Source organism: Ischnura elegans, assembly GCF_921293095.1.
Source record: "Ischnura elegans chromosome 13 unlocalized genomic scaffold, ioIscEleg1.1 SUPER_13_unloc_4, whole genome shotgun sequence".
Lineage (NCBI taxonomy): Eukaryota > Metazoa > Arthropoda > Insecta > Odonata > Coenagrionidae > Ischnura > Ischnura elegans.
The window spans coordinates 7,236,654-7,258,609 of record NW_025791660.1 but is presented as its reverse complement, the minus strand read 5'-3'; the positions used below and the strand labels follow the sequence as shown (position 1 = coordinate 7,258,609).

At 36.5% G+C, this 21,956-nt stretch overlaps 1 protein-coding gene across 7 annotated transcripts in view; it reads right to left on the bottom strand.

The window, feature by feature from the left end:
* Positions 1-4,181: 4,181 nt before the first annotated feature.
* LOC124173199 overlaps positions 4,182-21,956 on the bottom strand; it is a 195,115-nt gene continuing 177,340 nt past the window's right edge. For 3 of the 7 annotated variants that reach the window (XM_046552722.1, XM_046552723.1, XM_046552724.1), the window contains 3 exons: positions 14,227-14,306; positions 13,023-13,102; positions 4,182-8,535 (listed from right to left, as the gene is read on the bottom strand). In XM_046552722.1, coding sequence (XP_046408678.1) covers positions 7,046-8,392 — 1,347 coding nt within the window. In that variant the 5' untranslated portion in view covers positions 8,393-8,535; positions 13,023-13,102; positions 14,227-14,306 and the 3' untranslated portion in view covers positions 4,182-7,045. Of the gene's footprint in view, positions 8,536-13,022; positions 13,103-14,226; positions 14,307-14,403; positions 15,480-21,956 lie in introns of those variants that run through there. The other 4 variants (XM_046552727.1, XM_046552726.1, XM_046552728.1 and 1 more) reach the window with 3 other exon arrangements.

The window sequence follows — 21,956 nt, the reverse complement described above, 5'->3', positions numbered from 1 at the left end:
TTTACTACTATTTCTATATCTTTGACACTGTATTTTATCTTCTGCCACGATAGTATTACATTATGTATGTAGAAGATTTTTTATTCTCAGTACCTTTATTGAAGCTTCTTTTTTAACCACATGTAAAGACAAATGCCATCAATATTTTTCCTATATAATTCTTCATTTTCTCACTATACATTTTCCATAAACGTATTTGAAGAGTATTTATAACGGTGGTGACGATAAAAATTACTGTTTTCCAGCCATTGAGAAGGAAGTTTCAATTTCGTTTACACACAACTCCGAAAAAATGTCACTTATTTGAAATCTTGAACAGTGAAATAGCTAAACCCACATTTTTGGTATAATTTGTTTAATTTACTGCAATGACTTTATGATTAGGTATTTTTTTCCTAGTTTTCTTTCTAATGAAACCACAAAAAAGACATTATCTTTCACGTGTATCTTCTATAACTTTTGTCACTCCCAGCTCAATATCCAGCGGTATCTTACTGAATCCTTGAGGTATAGGCGTAACTATAAAAAGCATTAAGTAGTCGTAAAGAAAACTTACCGCGAGATTAACCATAGACCAACATTCATATGGAATATTGGCATGGAATCTGGTATAAGTAAAGGAAAAATTACCATATGATTTGAACAATTTTGAAATGCACCGAAAATTATCGAGCACATAGGGTCGCAATTATTTACTCTTTCAGATGATCATCGGTTTTTTTCAAACTGAGAATGATGGAAAAATTCGTGAACTGAGTCGTAATAAAACGAATATAAAGTAGAGGCATATCCGCAATAAGATGTTGATTATATTTAAGACGCTGATAGGACGTATCCCTTGAGAACAGTCGAAGTTTTGATTTAGTTTTTGTTTGGCATGAAGTCACTGAGGATGTTATTCAAGCCCATCTTCCGAATTCTCATCGCTCTGCAAGTATTCCAACTCTCGTGGCTAAACTAATTTTCAGCGTTCAAAGATGAATGGAGAGGCATTGAGGTCGTGAATGCGAATACATCTCCGTTTGCGATACCTTACATCTCCACCGCATTGAGTCTGCCTTCCCCTGTCTTTTGTAACTCAAGAGGAAAAGCCTCCAAACGCACACATGGTGCAGAAGCCGCTTTATGGAAATGATGGACAATAGGGTGGTTTCCTATTATTTTTTATCGCTTAAATCGAAAGATTATTACTCCTGGAGTACGTATTTCACGCTGTTAGATTTTTAAATGACGATATCTATTTTTTCGCGATCAAGTGTAAAGTGAAAATTTTCAAGCGCGTGAAAAGGGGACGGCTAAGTATGAATGCCGGGAAATCTCCGTGTGACGTCGTTCTGGTTCCCGCTGCCGCAAGTGCGGTGACCTTGGGGCGAGGTTCTGACCGCTGATACGACGCAGGATGCTAGCAGGTAGCAGAGTACCCTGCTAGCTTGTAGCGCTTGGCTTAAATAAGGATTATAAATACCTTATCAAACGAGGAAAACTTTCCGACCTTAGCTAGTTTTAATAGGTGGTTATTAAGACATGTTACCCTGAGCTCTGTGCCTCATGCATGCATTCGTAACCTTAGACGATGTTTAACTCTTATCTACTCTTATAGAAACTAGGCCCTTGTGACGTCACGTGGAGTGGCATCGCATGGGCGCCAATATGGCTTTTTTCGAATGAGGATAAAATTGACCCTTCCCATTCGTCTAAACCGGTATTTCTAAAACCAAATAATTTGTATATTATGGATACACTAATGGTGGATAACGAATCGCAATCAATGCCTTTCGTTTTCTTTGATGAAGGAAACTACGCTATTATCCTTTGCAAGCGGAAGCACTAAGGTAGATGGGTTCACTTAAAGACAAACGGAAAATAGATTTACACGTCGCACATGTTTGGGATGACATAATTTCCTCAACATTTTTCCTATATCATTTAAAAAAATTCTGGAACTGGAAACTGAAGAAATCAACCCCATACTAATTAACTAACCCGACTCATAGTACGCATTTCTTATTCTCCTTATTCTTTTGTATGTATCGTATTGTAAATGCCTTTTTTCTCATCTAATTTCGATCTAAGGAAGGTGACAGAATATCCGAGTAAGATTATAAGGGGATGAGTTGGGAAAAGGAGAGAATGAGGATACGAAGGAGATAAGAGATCAGTGGCATAACTATAAATATGCTTTAATGGGGTATGAGGGGGCATTTGTGGGTGCTACCCCCAAGGAAACGGGGATTTTAGGAAAAGTTTTGAAAAATTACATACCTGTAAACACATTTTACATCATTTATCACTTAAAATTGAACTTTTAGCAGATGCAGTAATTATATTTAAAATCCAGATAAGATTTTCAAATAATTTTTACTTTCTCTGAGGTTTTGTGGGGCGATGCATCCCCTCATCGATGTTATGCGTTGCATGGGCGCAGCTAAGAGTTAAGGCTAGGGGGTGTTTTAGGCGCAACTAATACTTAGGGGTGTGGGGGTATCGCATACCCGCTAGGGTGAGCAGGAGTTGCGGGGGCCCTACTCCAGAAATATTTTAAGAATAATGGTTCAAAATGGCGAGTTTTACGGCTTTCAGGGGGATATTTGATTAATCCTAACACTATTCTATAAGTAATACTGATAAAATTAAGTAAAATGGATTAAACTTAAAAAAATCCTCTGAGCTCTGGGGGGGGTTATCCCCCACAAAACCCCCTTTCGCTGCGCCACTGATGCGTTGGATCCATTTCGGTATCATTGCATGTGTGCGGTTGGACACAGGCGTAGGCGTAAGTGTTCTAAGTAGAGGAAGGACTTAAAACTTGCATTAACGTTTTCTCTGAATTATTTAGAGATGGAATGTGTGGAAAAAAATAAAAAAAAGATTAGAATCAATTCTCTTCAATTGAAATGCTTCACAGATTATTCAACGATTTTGTGGTAGAAAAAGTACGTATTTCTCAAATAAATATTCCATTGACCGACACAGTCATATTTTGCTTCTGTCAGTGTTACATAGCAGGAAGATTCTGTTTTTGTTTGTGTTTATCGCCGACTTCCTCAACAAGATATTGGTCGAAAGAAGACGATAAGGCGTGGATTTGGAAAGGAAATCCTTGGGCCAAAGCATATTTAGATGAATAAAAAAATTCTTTTCAAACAATTCCTGTCTGGAGGAAAATGACAGATTTGTAAATTATGGCCTTTATTTAATGACTTGAATTAGACATTTTCACTATTCGGAATACTTGCGAATCAATTGTCAATTGATGAGCAAATGATACCACACTCCGCCACGGTACAAAAATGTTCTTTAATATAAGCCTTTTAGATTTCGCTTTAAACTTCGGTGATTATATTCTTAAGACGGCTATAGGGTTCAACCAGGCGATGGGAATCGACTTCGATCGTAAGTTAAGCTAGGAATTAAGTGTTATTCTGGAATTTCTCAAGGTTTTCCCTGAACCTACTAATAATCATATGTTTTTCAATGACATCCTTACGTCGTGCAAACTATATTTGTTTTGAAAGAAAAAGGATTTTTGACACGCACCATACGTGAAAATATATAGGGGGAGTGCCTGATATAATTTAGTGAAAACATTGGTATAAAACCGAGAGAAACGTGAAAACAAGCATTAAATGAAACCGTAGGTAAGTATTGCTTGATGGAATGATAACTCGGTTGTCACTGTGGACAGCAATTCATGTTCTGTGCTTCAATTTGACACAAGAAAACGTTTCAGCAGACAAAAAATACTATTCCACAGCCTCGAAATATTGGGAAGTGTAATAAATACACAAAATATCAGTATATACGTGATAATGCAATTTCAAATTACTGCATTAGAATTCGGAAGGAAAGGAGACCCTAGTTAATCAACCCATGATTGGTTGGAAATGCAATGCAGTTACAATAACTGTGGGCTGAGCTGGATAATAATCATTTTTCCTCTTAAAATGGATTAATATCATCAGCATAACAAAATTGAAAAATATAATAATACCTTTGATTAGCGATTAGATTAACAAAATTCAAGGATAAGGAGTGCTATGGAGCACAGCACTAAAAAGCATCATGGCAAATAGGAGGTGAACATCAGGAGGTCCTCCTGCACTTTGTTACAAAATTTGTCATGACTGAATCTGATACATCATATTGGATACTGATTTCAAACCAAAATAAATCACTGAAACTTTAAGCCATACTACATTTATTTTATCTGCATGAAGCATGATATGCAATGTTGGATAAAGCTCCACAACAGTTTGCAGCAAAACTTTAAACATTCTAGTTTAATCACATCACATTCAATGAAATGCTATTTCTCCAAATGTGCCTTGACAGGCATTGTACAGAATATAGTGTGATACCACATAAGTAATTTAATTATACCAACAATATGCATACATTTGCAACTACTTGATAATTGATTTTATTATTGAAAAAATAAATACATTACTTCCTCATCGTATCATGGCATTTTTAAAAAGAAAAATAAACGTGAAGAAAAATAATGTAAAATAAATAAGAACAGGCAAAACCTTAAATGAGGATATCTTGCCATTCCTCCTCAGAGATAAGCCAACAGGCACAAAAGTAAATCATTCAAATGAATAGTTTTTCTCATTCATATGCCTTCAATATCCTAAATTATCAATTACAAGTTATAATCATAAAGCAATTTACATGTAAAATATGTACCATCAGACATGATTATAAAATATTTTTTAAATCCACATATATAGACACTACTGCAGATTAGTTAACGAAATACTTATATTATATTTATATCTAATGGAACATACTTACAAAATTTGGATGGTTAATCTTGTCTTACCAACTGGTGTGGTGTAACACAGGTGAAATTATCAATTCAGAAATACCTTTCAAAAATCAATTATTTTAAATGGATTTCTTTTGAAAAAACTAAACACATTACAACAACCACATTTCTGTTCCCCAATGTAGCAGAGAGAATATAGCTTTAGCTCAACAATTAATACAATAACAGAAAGAAACGAGTAACAAATACTAATGCCGAAAATAGAGAAAAAGGTAAAATTAAGACACATAAAAAGTACTAAAAAAACCCAAACCCATTCACCAAATGGAAGATAGGACAAAGAAAGAGCAATATAAAAAAGTATCTCCTACATATACGATGAAACCCAAAGAAAGAAGACCTCACAAAGTCATGAAATAGGAATAGCTACATTTCTTATAAAGAGAACTGGTAACATGTATACCCATTATATTCACTTAAATCCATGAAAACCAAGCCGCAATCCTGAGGATTAGGAGACATTTACTGTTTGCTAACAAATTAGCAAATGCCTATTTCCATTCAACTGAATACTATACAAAAGATATGTGAATGTTAGAAATATATACGTGCGTGAATGATTGCAATGATCTTCTCTAACGTCAGTGAAAACTTGAAAACGACCAACAAGAACAAAAATGTACTAAGGTCACAAACATGTAGGAAAATGAATCTAAGAACCTAATTACATAATTACGAAATTTCTTAAATGCCTTCCAACTGGTAAAAATTGAAAAAAAATCCCATCTTAACCATTGTATATCAAGTATGACAAGATTGTTAATTTATATTCTGCATCACATTTAAATTGTACAGCATATCTTTGAAATTAATAATCTTTGACGAATATAGTGTTCTGCCTACTACACAATGTAATGCCTATATCATTGTAATTGCCAACTACAGGGAAATGTCTCTCAAGTGAATGGGTCAAACAAGGCAAGAGCAATGAACAAAAAAAAACTAATGTTGATCAAAGGGCTACACAAACATGAGTACATCCGGCAAAATATGATTATAAATCTGGAAAGAGCTGTATATGTTCCAAATAGATTTATGTGCACAATGGCTTTCAGATAAATTGTAGAATCACATTGGTAAGCCAAATTGGTGCATTCCTTCCATTTACTTATAGCGTAAATGAGATGCAAAGTGATATAATCAAAAATAAAAATATCATAGTGGCATGATCAGGAAAAAGCTGACTATATTATGTGTCGACAAGATTAAAACAATATGCATCTCAAAATGTGATTACCTACCGAATGAAAAAGTGCCATGTAGCAAACATGAAATCAACATTAAGGTCTTATTATAATCATAAAATTGGTGTAAAAATTGACTTAATACACAAGTAATTCAGTTAACCAAATAAAAGCTGAGTGGCTTAAAGAAAATAAATGAATATGAAGAAAATTTTCATCTTCAGGACTGGCTTCATCACAATCTCCAAAGTATATCAGGCCAAAATCATCTCTGAAACAGAAAATATAAATTAATGGAATGAAAAGTAATGCAATCACAATCAAAATGCAATGTCAATATTAGTTAAATATTCATAGTGAGATAAAATATTACCTCTATTTACACAAATGCAATGGCCGTATTTATGAGCATCAATTATCAAATATCTTCCAACAAACCGAACAATGTTCTACAATAATCTTTAATTTTATAATTGAAAAATATTGGAAGACTTTCATTATTGTTTGGAATTCATATATGAATCAATGGATTGGTATATCATGGATTTGAATATAGGCACTCTTCAATGTCGTTATATTATTTTATCTTTAACTTCGACATTTATCCATTAGATTAGAGTTTTTAGTTTACAAGTCACTTCCTTAAACTTATGACATATATCAGACCTTAAAAACATGTTACCTTTTCACAAGAAATCTTCATCTTGGAATATTGAGAAGTAGAATGTTTGCCCTAAAATGAATTGCATTTAAATGTGCTAATACTACAAAACCCGACTCTCATTAAATCAAACTACTCATAGAACACATGAGAGGATGAAATCCAATGTACAAGAAGTTTCATTTCACCTCTACTTGCCAAACCAATGAGTGGCCCACTTTTGGGAAATCATGGAAAATTAAATTACGAACAAATCATTCAATTATTCAAAAGTTTGTTTACAATTACTAATTACCGATTTATTGGTTAAAACAGCTTCAAATGATGATTTAAATGTTTTAATGAAGACCATGATGTAAAGATAAAACCCTAAGAAATAGACATAAGACCAACCTTTGCACTTGCTAGAAGTGTTCCCATCACATTGCTAGAATAGAGAGAGAGGAGGAGAGGGGCTTTCTGCTGCAGTTCAGCTCTTCCTTCTGTGGATCCATTATCAGTGATAATCCAAGGGACAGCTGCTGCCAGCCAACATACCTTTGCCTTCAGTGTCTTCCAATCAAATGCATATCTGATATCCACGTCGAATCCCTCTCCCCTCATCCTCCTCTCCTGCGCCTCCTCTAGAGCCCTCATCCACTCACGCTCTCGTTCCACATCTCCCCTGCTGTATGGCCTCCCGTAATTACCAAAAACCAATTTCAGGGATAATTGTGAGAGGGCCCAAGCTAAATTAGCATATACAACTTTCTCCCTATCACCAGAATTATGATTTCCACCCAAATATACAATCTCACTCTCAAAATCACAAAATGATGTACATGCACTCACATTCCTCTGAATCCCATCCAATCCCACAAACTTCTCCTTCATAATTCCAATTCTCTCAGAATTCAAATCCACCAGCACCTTCACCCGATCATCCCCACTTAAAAACTTAATAATACAAGCAGTGAATTCATCTTCGTCATACAGTCTCTCATACAATCTACGCATTTTATCAACTCCATGTCCAAACACTATCCTTGTCTTTCGCATCATGGCGTCCACACACTCCTGCCTTGCTCTGGCCGGATCGGATGTAGGTTGACTTAAAAATGCCTCCCCAATAAGACCGCACTTGATACACGTCACATCCTCCGCTGTTGACGTAACGGATTCTTCCAGGCAACGCAACAGTGCATCGCGTCCACACACTTGCGCTTTCAGTTCCTCCAACGATGAGCTCAGCTGTCGCACAAGAGATTTCATCTCTCGCCTCAATGAGTCCACAGAGGAATTGAGAGATGCAATATCACATTCTGGGCTATCCACGGGTGTTACATGATCAGTGCTCCTACTCGAAGATGCTTGCAGACGCCGCAAAATAACTTGGTCTCTCCTGTGAACCAATGTCACCAAATTCAGCACTTTTGAGCGTTCTACATCCTCAGGGAACTGCCGCACCATCTCCTCAGCCGAAGACAATGCATTCTGTTGACTGTCATCTATTATGTCTGTGTCGGCCCCTCTCGCCAATAACTCCTCCACCCAGTCAGTTTTTCCAAGTCCCACACCGACAAGCAAGAGTGTTTTTTTCCGTGGATAACGAACATCTACATCTTCCAACATGTCCAGCAGCTCTTTATGCTGGAGGAATGAGCCAGTCAGCAATCCAGAAATGAGCATCCCCTCAACAAATTGCTCAGCGCCGCTAGCAGAAATGTTACTTGCCATTATTTCAAAAGAATGAAATAATTATTTATGAGTATGTTGGATTCAGAATACAGGAAGTTTCCAATGGGAACCAGGCGTGATGGAAATGGTCAGCGAGAAGTAACACACGATCTCAGTGTTGCTACGAAAGGATGAAACGTTGACTGCAAAGAAACAGAACCAACATGAAATTATTACCTTAAAAGATGTCGATAGCAGAATGGGAACATAACAACTAAAGCATAAGTGTGACTAGAGAAAAATATCTCGCTTACTATGCAACGCAAATTAAAACGAAAAATGCTCTGGAATGGCATTTTTGAAATTCAATCATTCCCAACCATCGTTTTTAGGAGGAAATAAAAATTCCGCTTGAGACCAAAATAGATATAGCTACGCTAGAAATGTCGAGACAGTTTTCTACCAATCAGGAGTACAGATCGTTTATTACAGAACCTTTAATAATGAGGGAAGTGAGGTTAGAATGAAAATAGAGATGATATGCTCGAAAATCTATTGTGACATGATAAGATGGGAAAATAGGCAGCTGAAAAAAAACAGAAAAAAGAAATAAGAACAATAGATGAAAATCGACAGATGCAGGTGCAACATGGTTGAAGTTCGAAATATTTAAATTGTAGATGGTAACTCTTTTCACAGTATTTAATGAAAAATTCTTGTACCAGATGATGACTCTGTGAGCCGAAACGATTCATACGCATTGAAATGTTGTGGAAAAGTGCTGCCCTCTTGTATTCAAATAGAAAAATGTTCCTGAGTAACAACTTAATGGCAGATGCCGGCATGGATGGAAATACATCAAAAAATTATAAATATATCGATGGTTACTTTCTGGAGGGCGATTCAAAGTAATATTTCTTTCGTCAAATGAAGCGCAGTCTTATTCCCCTTGGTGCCATTCATTGAAAGCATGCTTACGCCAGGTTTTCCTCCTCACTTCCTTATCTCCTCTAAGAAATATAAACTACCTTAGCTTTCAATTGCCTTCCCCATGTACAGCATCACTTATATTATGTTATTTTACTTAACCATGGGATTACCGAATCGACTGCGTAACCTTGAAATAAGTTGAAAATCGACAATAGCTCCTTTTAAAAGATTCCAACTGAAGTACACAATTTGTGATCCTCTTATCTCCATCCATCCATCATTCCAACTTTACGCTGAAGTGAATACATGGCTAGGACGAAAGCATTTTCAAAAGGGCGAAGAGCTTCAAGACAAAGCCAAAATTGATGGAAGTCATTAGCGGAAACATCCTATGAAGAAGGCATAACAAATCGTGTCCGCAGGCACGACCAATTCCTCAATCACCGAGGCAATTATGCCTAAAGAACACCACAAGTGTGCTCAATATTTAGTAAAGGAATAATTTGTAATCAATCACTTTGTCTTCTTTTCATAACACATCGGAAGTTGAAGAAAAACAGCCCTACTACATTATTGAATTTTACTAGCTGTGATATTCCCACCTTTCACAGAACTTTATCCAACGAAATTATTATTTTTCATAAACTTATATCCGGTTATTGAGAAACAGAATCCTGTGAAAATCCATGTCTTAGCAAACGATTTCCTAAATATTCCAAGGCAGGGCTCCCCGGGTAAGGAGATAAAAGATAAGATCTTGAGCCCCAGCTGATTTGCCCCAATCATCCCACACCACCCCTGCTTGTCTTCCTTACATACTCCTCACGTCCACTTCTAATCTCCCCCTGACTCTTCAGTAAAACAGAAGCCTATACAGATTTTAGAGGCGGCTTAATATTGTATATGTTATACTGGAGCAAAAATTTACTATCTTGAATTCATTAAACGTTGGATACTTTTACTTAATAATTATAAAAATAAAAACATTCTCTTTCCTATTAATGAATGAAATTTCCTCAGTTGCACAATGCTCAGACAACGAGAGTGCAGATCCAGATTTTGGGGAGGAGTACAGGTGCACGTTTCCCCCTGATTATTAAAAAAAGACAAGATTTATAATATGGTTTTCATTGAGTTTTTGTTGGTTTGATTATCAATCATAAAATATCATTAATATTAAAGAGAATATTTTGGTACAATAATTGTCGTATGTTGATCATAATTCTAATTATAAGAAGACAATGGCATTCACAGGTAGGATATTAATTTAACTGTGATTTAAATGAATATATAGCAAGCACTATCACTCCTTAGACATTCTCCTGTCTCCTACAAAATAGACTCAAATGCCTCTGGAAGCATCCTTTACGCACAGAAGGCCACAAAAAATTATTTAAAGGGACATGCAGCAGTAGAAACGATTGTAAGAACATATTTAGACACATTTCATCTCATGCCACAAAGTAAAATTTGAAGGAAAAGAAGATATAAAGTAAATAGATGTATTAAAGTTTTATAATAGTCGCTAGTCATAATAAATGAAATATTGCAAGTTATTAAACCGTAGAACACCCACTTTTCTCTTTAGTAAGGTAATGAGTTTACAGAGGAAGAGGTATGGGGGTAGGTGTGAGAAATGTAGTCCTAAGTTTCTTGTTTTACTTTGTGGAACCACGATCTTCCAAATAAAGTTTATTCTAATCATATTTGACCACAACCATTGATATTCAATGGCCTTGATCGCCTCTAGTCACAATTGAAACAATCTCCTCCATGTCATAATCTAGCTAGCCTGATCTTGTTTATTCCGCCATTTTCACTTCGCTCTTTACCGCTTCGGAAAGAAATTTTCGTATCGAACGTATCGCCTGTCGACCGGTGCTCCAGAGCACTTTCCTCGAGAGCGAATGTAGCGTTCTTTGGACCTCACTCCATGGTAACGGAGATTTCTAAATAGTCTTATCCACTTTCAGAATTATACTGCTATCACCTCACCTTGAAGAGTAGATCACTGAAGATCGTATCTTTAACTTTCAAACTCAGCGTATTGTTTTCAGGGTATTTGGGATTATGCTTACTGCATCCTGGCTAGCACATTATAAACCATTGGGATAAGGTGAAAGGAAGAAATACGGATGGCACTTATCAAGTAAGCTTGTTATGGGTTTCTTACGGCCAGGCTGACAAACATCCAGAGTAATGACAAAATGGATGCCAAACTTTCAGCACTTCCGTAGATTATTCTATCGATTTAGAGTATTCAGTAAGGGATTTACGAATAAGAATAATTTTTCCATTCTTGGCACTTCTAAAATATGAGTAGAAATAACATTAAATGTCCATAATTTGAAAATCATTCACGTTTATGCACTGATGGTGAAGCGGCGGACAAAAGAAAGGACAGACGGAAGAAAAGCACAATTTCACACGAATAGTGACGTAGAATAACATAAAAATGCGGTAAGGAATCGCTTATATACATATTCATCGCGTTATCAGGTGATAAATTAAAATTCATCAATATTTTATTGTGTGTGCCTTGAATAATTACAGTTGTTCATGTATAAAACAGCAAAGTTTTTCTACATTATTGAATTTTAAACTGGTAACTATGACCATTGCAGTTATCAGCTGCAGTGGTGATGTAGTTAGAGTGCAGAACTGTGGATACCTAAATCATTCGTTCGAAACACGTTAACATTATTTTTTCTTTTCGCCGCAAGAAAAATGTTCTTTTATTATGCTTATTATCTTCACCAGCCAGTCCCTTGCAGTTATTAATTTTTTCTATTTACGGGAAAATCTGTTACCAGTAGTTAAGCTCTCATAAAGGCTCATTGACGGCATTTCTTACCTTTTCTTCTCTAGAATATTACCCTTGCCTAATATAAGCCCCTTAGCTTACGATAAGCTGCTTATCAATTTTTTTCCATAAGGAAATTACAAGAAACAGATAATTCCCTTACATTGTGCTATCTGGGATATAATGAAAGAAAACCTTGGATGTCACACTTGCAAGACTTCGCATTTTCAGCCAGACTTTGGAAAGCACGCAAATCCATTTCCGAGATTTAATTTTTTCAGTTGGTACGGTTTCCTTTTGGTTGTTAGGAAAATTTAGTTGTGTCTGCATCTATAAAATTTTAAACAGTAAAATGGGGACTATTGTCTTTTAAGGATGAGCTTATCTTTATTTTTCCTTTCTTGCCTATTTTCTGTGGCAATATTTGAAGAATATTTAATTAGTTTTATGTATCAAGAATCAGTGAGACCGCAACTTGAACATTTTCGCCATTTTTACAGAAACAGATGGCCTTTCTAAAGCATGTATTAAATACTTGTTTGAAAAATGAACTTATAGATATTCTCGATTGTAAGATGAGAGTATCTTATGGATTTTGACATCATTTTATACAAATGCAGTAAATAATTAGTTCATAAGAACTGACTAATGCCGGCCTCTGATTGAGTTAGTTAAATAGCTATTAGGTACATGCTATGTTGCGATTGGACTACGCCTCGTGGAATTAGTGAATTTCATTTAAATTAGATTTTCGTAACAGTGTTTTTCAGCAATGATACAAGTACGACAAAAATATTTACTATCCATTCCTACCATACATTGCGTTCAAACTCAGTTGGTCGATTGTATTAGATAAAATCATGCACTTGAATGGCATGCTTCTTTAGAGTAAGGCAATCACATAGCCATGGATGATTCATATAAAAAGCGTGGATAAATGCATTTGCATGCACTTACCCAATAGTTTAGGCAATCTGGTTGAAATCTTTATTCGCTCCTTCCTCGGCTCCCCTATTTCCAATACAGAGAAGGCAATCCTGAAACGTAAAATAAATTACTTCTGTTAGTGAAATGGGAAAATTATTATACTCCTTTGAAGCAAACCTTTTCCTTCAATACCTTTTTTAAGCTTACAGAAATCTCAATACCAAATGATGGAAAAATACTTAAAGATAACAGGTGTTGAAGAAAAAATGGCGTATCAATGTGTCACATGCTACTCGCTCGAGATCTACTCATCCTGCGGCTTAGGAAGATGCCTTAACACCCACAGACAACGAGCTTATCTAATCTATAGCGCCTTATAAAAAATTTAAGTGTAGGGATTGCCAATTCACGACACTGCCAGTCATCGCTTGGACTAAAGTAATTACAATACTCTCCAGTGAACTTAATGGATAAGAAGGACATATATCACTTTTTACTGTTAAAATTTGGATAGATTGCGATTTTTTGCGAGATTATTGAGAAATGGGATCACGAGATGAAGATGAATGTAATGGCTTCTAAGCTGAACACACTGGCTAGATTCTCCCCCCCCCCGGTCAATCCAGATACGAAATCTTATAGGCGTTGTACTCACAATCAAACAGTGAAGCGAACAAATGCCCAAGGATGCAAACGCATCTTCTTTAGGTCAACGATTTAAATCAAAACCGAAGAAAATTTTATTAAATAACTGCATTGCGTAGTGAAAAAACATAAACGAAACTGAAAAAAATTATTAATAGTTACTTATTTGTCGATATTGCCTGTATAAATCGAAACTACATCTGAAACAAAGTAAAAACTAATTGACTAATGAAGGTCTCTGAGTAAGATGGTCCAGACCGCCCACAAGATATTTTTGCAAACTAACGTTGCAATAACTTTTTGCCCCATAAAAAAAATGAAGATTTCGTTTAAATAGAGTTTTGAAATATCGCATTTATTCTAATAGCCTTCGAAAAAGTACGTAATAGAGGGTGGCGAAAAACTTTCTATGGATACAACTCATGAAACATTTGCTCAAAATTCTTTTCATAAATTACTTTCAAACTCCGTTGATCGATTGTGTTACATTTTATCTTGTACTTGAAAGGCATTCTATATAAAAAGGCAATCACGCTATTATGCATAATTCGAAAAAAAGCGTTGATTAAATACTTTAGCAAATACTTACCCAATAGAAAAGGCAACCCGTTAGACACCGGTATCTACTCCTTCCTCGGCTCTCCAATTCCCAATGCAGGGAAGGCAATCCTGAAACGTAAAATAAATTACTTCTGTTACTGTCATGAGAAAATTATTTTACTCTCACGAAGCAAACCTCTTCTTTCAATGCCTTTTTTAAACTTACAGAAATCTTAATCCAAAACGACGGAAAATACTTCTTAGATAACAGAATTTGAACCACAAGATGGCGGATCAGTTCCCCAGACGCAACTCGAACGAGATATGCTCGTCCTGTGGCTCAGGAAGAAGCCTTTATACCCACAGACAGCGGGCTTATCTAATCTTAAATGCCTTTTAAAAAATGGAGGCGAAGGGATTGCCAATGAACGATGGTGCCAGTCAACGCTCGGGCAAACATAATTTCCACTCAACTTAGTGGATAAGAAGGATAGATATCACTTTTAACAATTTTTCTTCAGATTGGTTGTGATCTTTTGCGAGATTTTTTATACATTGGATCACGAGATGAAGATAAAGGAATCAGAGCTTTCCAATCACTCCATAGAAGGTGCGGCTTGGCAACTGAGAAATTGAAATCCGTCTTTGAAGATTGATGACGTAATTTCGCTAGCTCGCTGCGCAAACGCAGTAAAATGTGTTCGCGTTGGATTTTGTCCGCTTTTAGGAAGCAGTGCGCAGGCGATTTCGCATTGGTTGTCGTTTATGCTTTGGTATGTCGTTTATGTCGTTTGCTCGGGTGTGCTGGAGGTAGATATGCAGGAGTAGCTGAAATAGGAGTGATGAATGCTATAAGTTTCATTATTTAATATTAATTTGTATTTTGCTAACTCTAACATTTTCTCAACATAAGACAGATGTTAAACTCTAACATAGATTACAGTCACTGAAGACCGTAGATTAATAAAGCACGCATCCGTTTTCGGTATCGCCAGATATATACAGTTTTGAGACTTCCTTGCTAGTGACTACCGTCGTTTTAATATCAATTTATATAATATAACTGTACCCTCATGATCGCTCAAGTTGAAGCTATCTGGGTAACTTGCTGCGCATAGCTGTTTTAGCAACGACGATCACAAATAAATTTTTCTGATGCCATTTCTCGTTACTCATGTTCACTCTCTCTACGTAATTATCTATTTTTCATGTAGTCAGATATAGGGAATAAAAAGTAGCCATAATAATGCATAGGCAAGTGGTATCACTGATTAAAAATGATCAACGACTCTATAATCGACACATTTAATTTTAACGCAATCAACAGCAAGGAAGTAAATTTTGAGGAATGATGTGGCGCGAAAATATAAAAACAACATATGTATCGCGCGATTATCTAAATTATAAAGCAACCTCTTCACGGGCCAATTTTTAGGAGCCGACGACTCTCGCATTTCATTTGTTTTGGCAATTCAGAGCTGTGAAGGGCAATATTTGCCGATGGGGCTAGAGCTTTCGCGGCGTCGACGCAAGGCAATGCTGTGAAGGCACCCTAGTCACCTGTACAATGTACAGTGTACATGCATACTAATAACACTGGTAAACACGATTTTTGGCGCAAGAGGTTTATTAACCGATCTTTATAGGGTTTTTCGCGCTGATTTCAAATATGTAAAGAAACTTACAAAGACATGAAATTTCTTTTGGACACAATTCGATATGATAGATACAAATGGATGGTGTGTTGCGATTTCAAGGTTGTTGCCTTGTTAACTGGTCTCCAGGGAGGCTACACCAAATTTTGCTGCTTCTTATGTGAATGGGATAGCAGAGACAAGACACAACATTACCTCAGAAAGGAAAGGCCACAGCGGCAATCACCAATTCCTGGACAGAAAAATATTGCGCATCCTCCATTAGTCTCCTATGCATAGCCCTCACAAAGTTCTTGACCAGCCCGAACTTTATGTGCAGAGGAGGAAGAATAATTGCATCTTATGAGACTAATGGAATAGACAGAAATTCAGATGCATTTCGCCATATGAAGACACTATTTCATCGGGTAAATGACGCCAAAATCAAAGAGGGAATTTTCGTGAGCCCCAGATAAGAATTTTGATGGGTGACAAAATGTTCAAGGATGGGTTACACCCAGTGGAAAGAACAGCTTGGGGGGCACTGAAAAGTGTGATACGGAGTTTTCTGGGGAATAATAAAGCAGAGAACTTCCGATACATTGTGGAAGAAATGTTGCAATCGTACAAAGACATGGGGTGCAATATGTCGCTGAAAATTCATTTTTTGGACTCGCATCTGGACTTTTTTCCTGACAACCTTGGTGCCGTCAGTGACGAGCATGGTGAGCAGTTCCACCAAGATATAAGTGTTATGAAGAAGAGATATCAGGGACAGTGGAATGCAAGAATGGTGGCTGATTACTGTTGGACACTGAAGAGAGATGTGAAAGATGCGAAATACAGAAGGGAATCCATCTCCACAACATTTTAAGGTAAGATGATACTTTCTTACATGCTTGCATATTTCTATAAATATGCAGGCTTTTCTAAAACTGAGGGTGATGGAGAGAAACTAATTACATATTTGAATCAGCGCGGAGAACCCTATTAATATCAGCAAATGAACGTCTTGCGCCAAAAATCGTGATTACCAAAATTGCATTTTTTTATATTGTGGTCCATGGGTACCAACCCTGGCGATGTATAATGGAACGAAATGTAGTCTCATTTCACGCGTATAGCATGAAAAGTGCGCCGGTTTTTGTTTCATTGCTCTATGATAACTAGGGTGGAAGTTATGTCATTTTAAGTGTATCTTGGTGCATGAAACCAGATTTTTCGGGATTTTCGGGACGTTTCGGTGAATCACACGAAAACTGAGGGTGATGGAGAAAAACTAATTACATATTTGAAATCAGCGCGAAAAAACCTATAAAGATCGGTTAATAAACCTCTTGCGCCAGAAAATTTTTGTTTTTTTGTAAACCAGTGTAATGGATCTGTAATTAGAGTTTTTCTACTGTGTTCACTAACATTCTTGTAATAAATGCAAGAAATCATTTTAAGAATCCAAAATGCTTAATAAATTTTATTAATTCTTTTAGATGAGTAAATTATTGAAATTCAAAAGAAATATTTTAATTAAAAGCACTGATCACCCAATGAATCGACCATGGACTTTCGCTAAGATGGGGTTTGAAGGTCTATATTTGTGACCTCAAATAACGCATATGCAAATGAAAACACAATGCATGGCCCAGTGACCGGGGCCGGGCACATGTTGAGTTTTGTCTTAAATTCTATCCTACTCGTGCGACGTAAAACGTTTTCCTCTCGTAGGCGCCGCGCCGGCAGGAAAGTGTTATGGCTCTTTTACTCAGTGAGTTTTGAATCGAATGACCATGTGAATGATTTAGCGAATGATCTTGCGAATGACCATCATTCACTATCTGAAACTGAAATTTTCTTCATTCAAATGATTATTCGAATGAAATTTAGAGCAGGTCCAAATTTGCTTGAATGATTTCCATGAGTGATATGAGCGTGCGGAGTCCATCTTTCTACTGGCACCACCTTGTAATTTAGTGATAATATATAATATGGTCTGATATGGTCTGATTTTAATAATTACGGATACTTAAAAACATATAAAGTAACCGAAGTCATAGCAACTTTTTTACCATAGCAATTGATATTTACTGTCCATTGTTTTGTTTTGGTACCTTAACATCTGAAGCTTTTACTGCGAAAATAACTAAATTCCTTCAAATATCTGTAATGCCTCATTCACATTACGATCGTCCGAGCCGTCGTCCTAACGATAGTTGACCGAACTAGCCGTGTGAATCAAGTCCTGACTATAGTTGACGTAGTTCCAAACGTTGCCACTTTACGATGGTTAGGCGCTGGGAGACCGGAAACGGAAGTGACAAGAGAAAGACGAAAAGCTCGTGAATCTCTTTTTTTTCATGGATTTGTCTTAGGAAGGAAGAATATGGGCGGAAGAAAAATTATTCGGTAAATACGCGTTGAACACAGTAATATCTTGTCCATGCATACCTCAACAGCTTTGCTATCCGTCAATTTCCCGTTCACTTTAGATGTCAGCACTAGAGAGCAGCACAGGTTTTAACCATCGTTGTGTGAATGCACGATAGTTCTGACGATGGCTGAAACTATCGTAATCTGAATGAGGCATAAACACTACCCAGACGGCAAAGGAATTTTACGTATCTGAATACGAAGGTGGACCATCAAGATATAAGTGGATACAAGAAATCGCGATTAGGAAGTTACTAAAAAAGTTTTGTTTCTTATTTCCTTTAATGAAGAAAAAAGATACAAGAGGACTGGCGAATTCATATGCATCTATAAAAGTGTATCTCATCAATAAAACTGTATTCGGTCTGGGACTATTTTCTTTCGCGGGTGGTGACATTTCCTCCTAAAGAAGGCCCGATCACAAGCCAGCACAAGGCTTTGGAGATCGCATGGTTTACATTACGTCTCACCACATTTCAGGGATTTTTGCGGTTAAGTTGGTAAATAATAGTGTGTCTGGTAATGGTGAAGTTTCCCTTATTTTTTAATTTCATTCACTGTGCTTCAAAAACGTGTTTGTGAGGTATTTTTGTTTAAAATGCCTTTCGTGCGTGACAGTTTCTCTAGGTGGCTGTGGTATTGTCGAGGTGTAATAGATCAACTCCGGGACATGGTTCAAGTTTTAGCGTTCCAAAAGATTCTGAGTTGAAGAAGTGTATTTGGGCGATAAGAAGAAAACTTTTCACCCCTACGAAAAACAGTAAGGTATGTACTCTTTCTCGCTGTAATTATTTGGATGTAATTTTAAGTTAGTGGCTTCGGATTGTTGATGCATAACTTCAGTACTGAAAATGGTGATTCAAAATTTTATAGCAGCAATTCCTTTGAAAATTCTTGCATTTTAGTTGTCTTTTTGCATCAATTCATTCGGTGAACGTGTGGCTAAAGGAGAAAAAAGGAATAAGCAGCCAAGTTTATAAAATCGAAAACTGTTTCTTAGACCAATGGTTTGTTATACGTCGGCTCTCATCATTACAGATTATCTTATGCTATAGTTTGAAAAAATATTCAGGTGGTCAACTATTTACTATATTTACGAGCCTAGTAATTTGATTTCTCATGCAGAAATACCAAAAATTGGAAATGATGTTGTTGGAATGTATTTTAGGTTGGCAATAACCTCAGTGTATAATTTTGTATAAGTAGGGTTGGTAGTACTATTCTAGTGTGTGTTTTGTTTTACAATGTTTATCAGTGCGTTTTCTAATAAGGAAGTACAGTAGTGAGTTGTTCTCTATGAGTGTGTTGTGACTATTGCCCTACCTTTATACAATAACTGTGACAATTATCAATAATACGACAGATGTGACCTAGTAAGTTACATTGTATTTTATTATTTATTAGTTTCAGGTGTGCGGGCTTCACATCACGCCTTGTGATATCAGAAAATAATCTGTGGTCTCGGACGAGAAGACGGGGAGAAAATTCTAGTTGAATTGAAGGCGCCCAGATTGGAGGAAGGTGCCATTGCTTCGTAGTAACCTGTCGTCAAGAAGAAAGACATTGTGGCAGAAGTGACATATAGATCTAAAGTGGGTGTGGATTTGTTTTGTGCAAGTGGATGCTGTGATAGTGAACGTTCATCGGAGAAGGTATTGAAGATAGTTATTGTGTATCGACCGGTCCTCTTGTAAATAATTTTCTTTTCGAAAGAGAATATGAGTAATTCTTTCGCCAAATTAGATGTGGGTTAGAAGAAAAAATTGAAAATATTATTGTGATTGAATAAAGAAAATAAATAATATCAGTAATGTATTTCTGTGGTTTTTTTTTCTTTCCTGCCTCATAAAAGGGCCAAGGCTGTAAAAGGGCCATGGTAGGTAGTTATCGATTGTGCTGCGTTCGATATATTTTTCGATTGTGTCAGTTACGATATATCCAATTTTCCACCTAATCGATTGAGATTAGCCTAAGTGCTGTGTTCCTGCGCTCTTCGTATCCTTTCGAACGCGCTTCGTAGCGGACATTCACATGTTACGTACGCGCTTCGTCAACAGGCCGGGAATGAATATCATCCATTTCCGAAAAGTGACGAAGCGGCCTAGTATCCCCGTAGTCAATGGGTACTACCTACATACGAATTAGATACGGGGGGTTCTGTGCCGTCTGCGTAGATTAAAACAATTGAAAAGCTCTAGGCTGTATCCAAGTAAGTTAGCTTAAATATTTATTTCTGAAAATGGCAAGAGATATAATCTTATGATGTTCACGCCATTCGATGCGAGGAATATATATCTACAGTAAAATCTTTACCATAAGAGGTAAGTGTCGAAGAAGAACCGAATGCCTTATCCGCTTTTCTGTGGTTTTGATAAACACTCGGTGTCTCCTGTGACTGTTCGCTCGCCTCTCAGCCCTCCATTGTTTGCGGGAAGCCGTGCGAGTCCATCGCTCTTTCCCTAGCACCGTCGCCTTCCCTCGTCTTTTGGGGCCCTTTGATTTAAGTTTCAAATACATTTGATGCGGTGTGACATTCTCATACTATAGCCATCGTGCTACTAATTAACAAAATCAAGAAATATTGATGACAATCTCTAAAATTCATCCCTGATATATACAGGGTGTACAAAAGTATACACGGAGTACAAAATGAAACTTTTCCATTCCTTCAGCGGAAGTGATTGCACAACAGAGAGCTCTAAAATGGGGACAAGGAATGTTAGCTAATGTAAAGGGAACAGTTTTGCCTTTTGTTATAAGAGTGAGAAAGAACGGAGGTGAATATTTAAATTCTTTTCTTGTTCAATATTCAAATGTTTTTTACATTTATTATAGAGCAACATCTTTTCTCTTTTCTTATAAAATGCAACTTAAATTTTCGTTTGAGTGAATATGTTTTCTTCGAAATTCATTCTCAGTTGCGGCTAGTATCGTTTCTTTCAAAGAATATATTAAATTGAAACTGAATAATCAGAGATAAGTCAAACAATAAATACTCAAAGTTCATACAAAAATAATATTGCCATGCAATCTGAGATAGGTGAAAAAAAAACTAAAGGGAGAATAACTCTTGTTCCAAGAAAAACCGCTTTTTCTGGACATTTCAAAACTCGATATTTTAGGAATGAGTTCGTGACCGAAGACACGATCGTTAAGAAATAAAATCTTGTTTTTTTCCGTTATCACCAAATGACTCAATTGTTATCTTTCTGATTCATTTCAATTTCAATTTGCGCGTTCGGTGGGAGACAAGACTAAGTGGTCACGCACACAGAATTCCGTCTAGAGAAAGCGATCGCGAATTACAAAGAAAGATCGAAAGCGGTTGGAGTGGGAGATAAGAGGTGGACAGCAGGAGAATACAAATAAGATAAGAGATAAACACGATAGGGATAAACAGAGCAGCGGCGCATTCCTGAAATATTGAATCTTATGAAAGGGGGTCTCCAAGGCAGTGGCCTGGCCGGAGGGGAGGTCCGGGGGTCCAGACACCCCCCCAAAATATGGGAACACAATTACTCACCTCCATCAAAGAAAACAAAATATTGAATAGTCAATAATTTGCAAAAAAAATTCTTTGAATAAATGAAGTATTTACAAAAATGAAAAATAGTAAAATTAGTTTATAACATTCTGTTTAGTACCTTGTTTAAAAAAAATCCTCCTGGTTATGGATGCCCACAAACAAAATTACTTACTACCCTACATTTCCAATGTAACG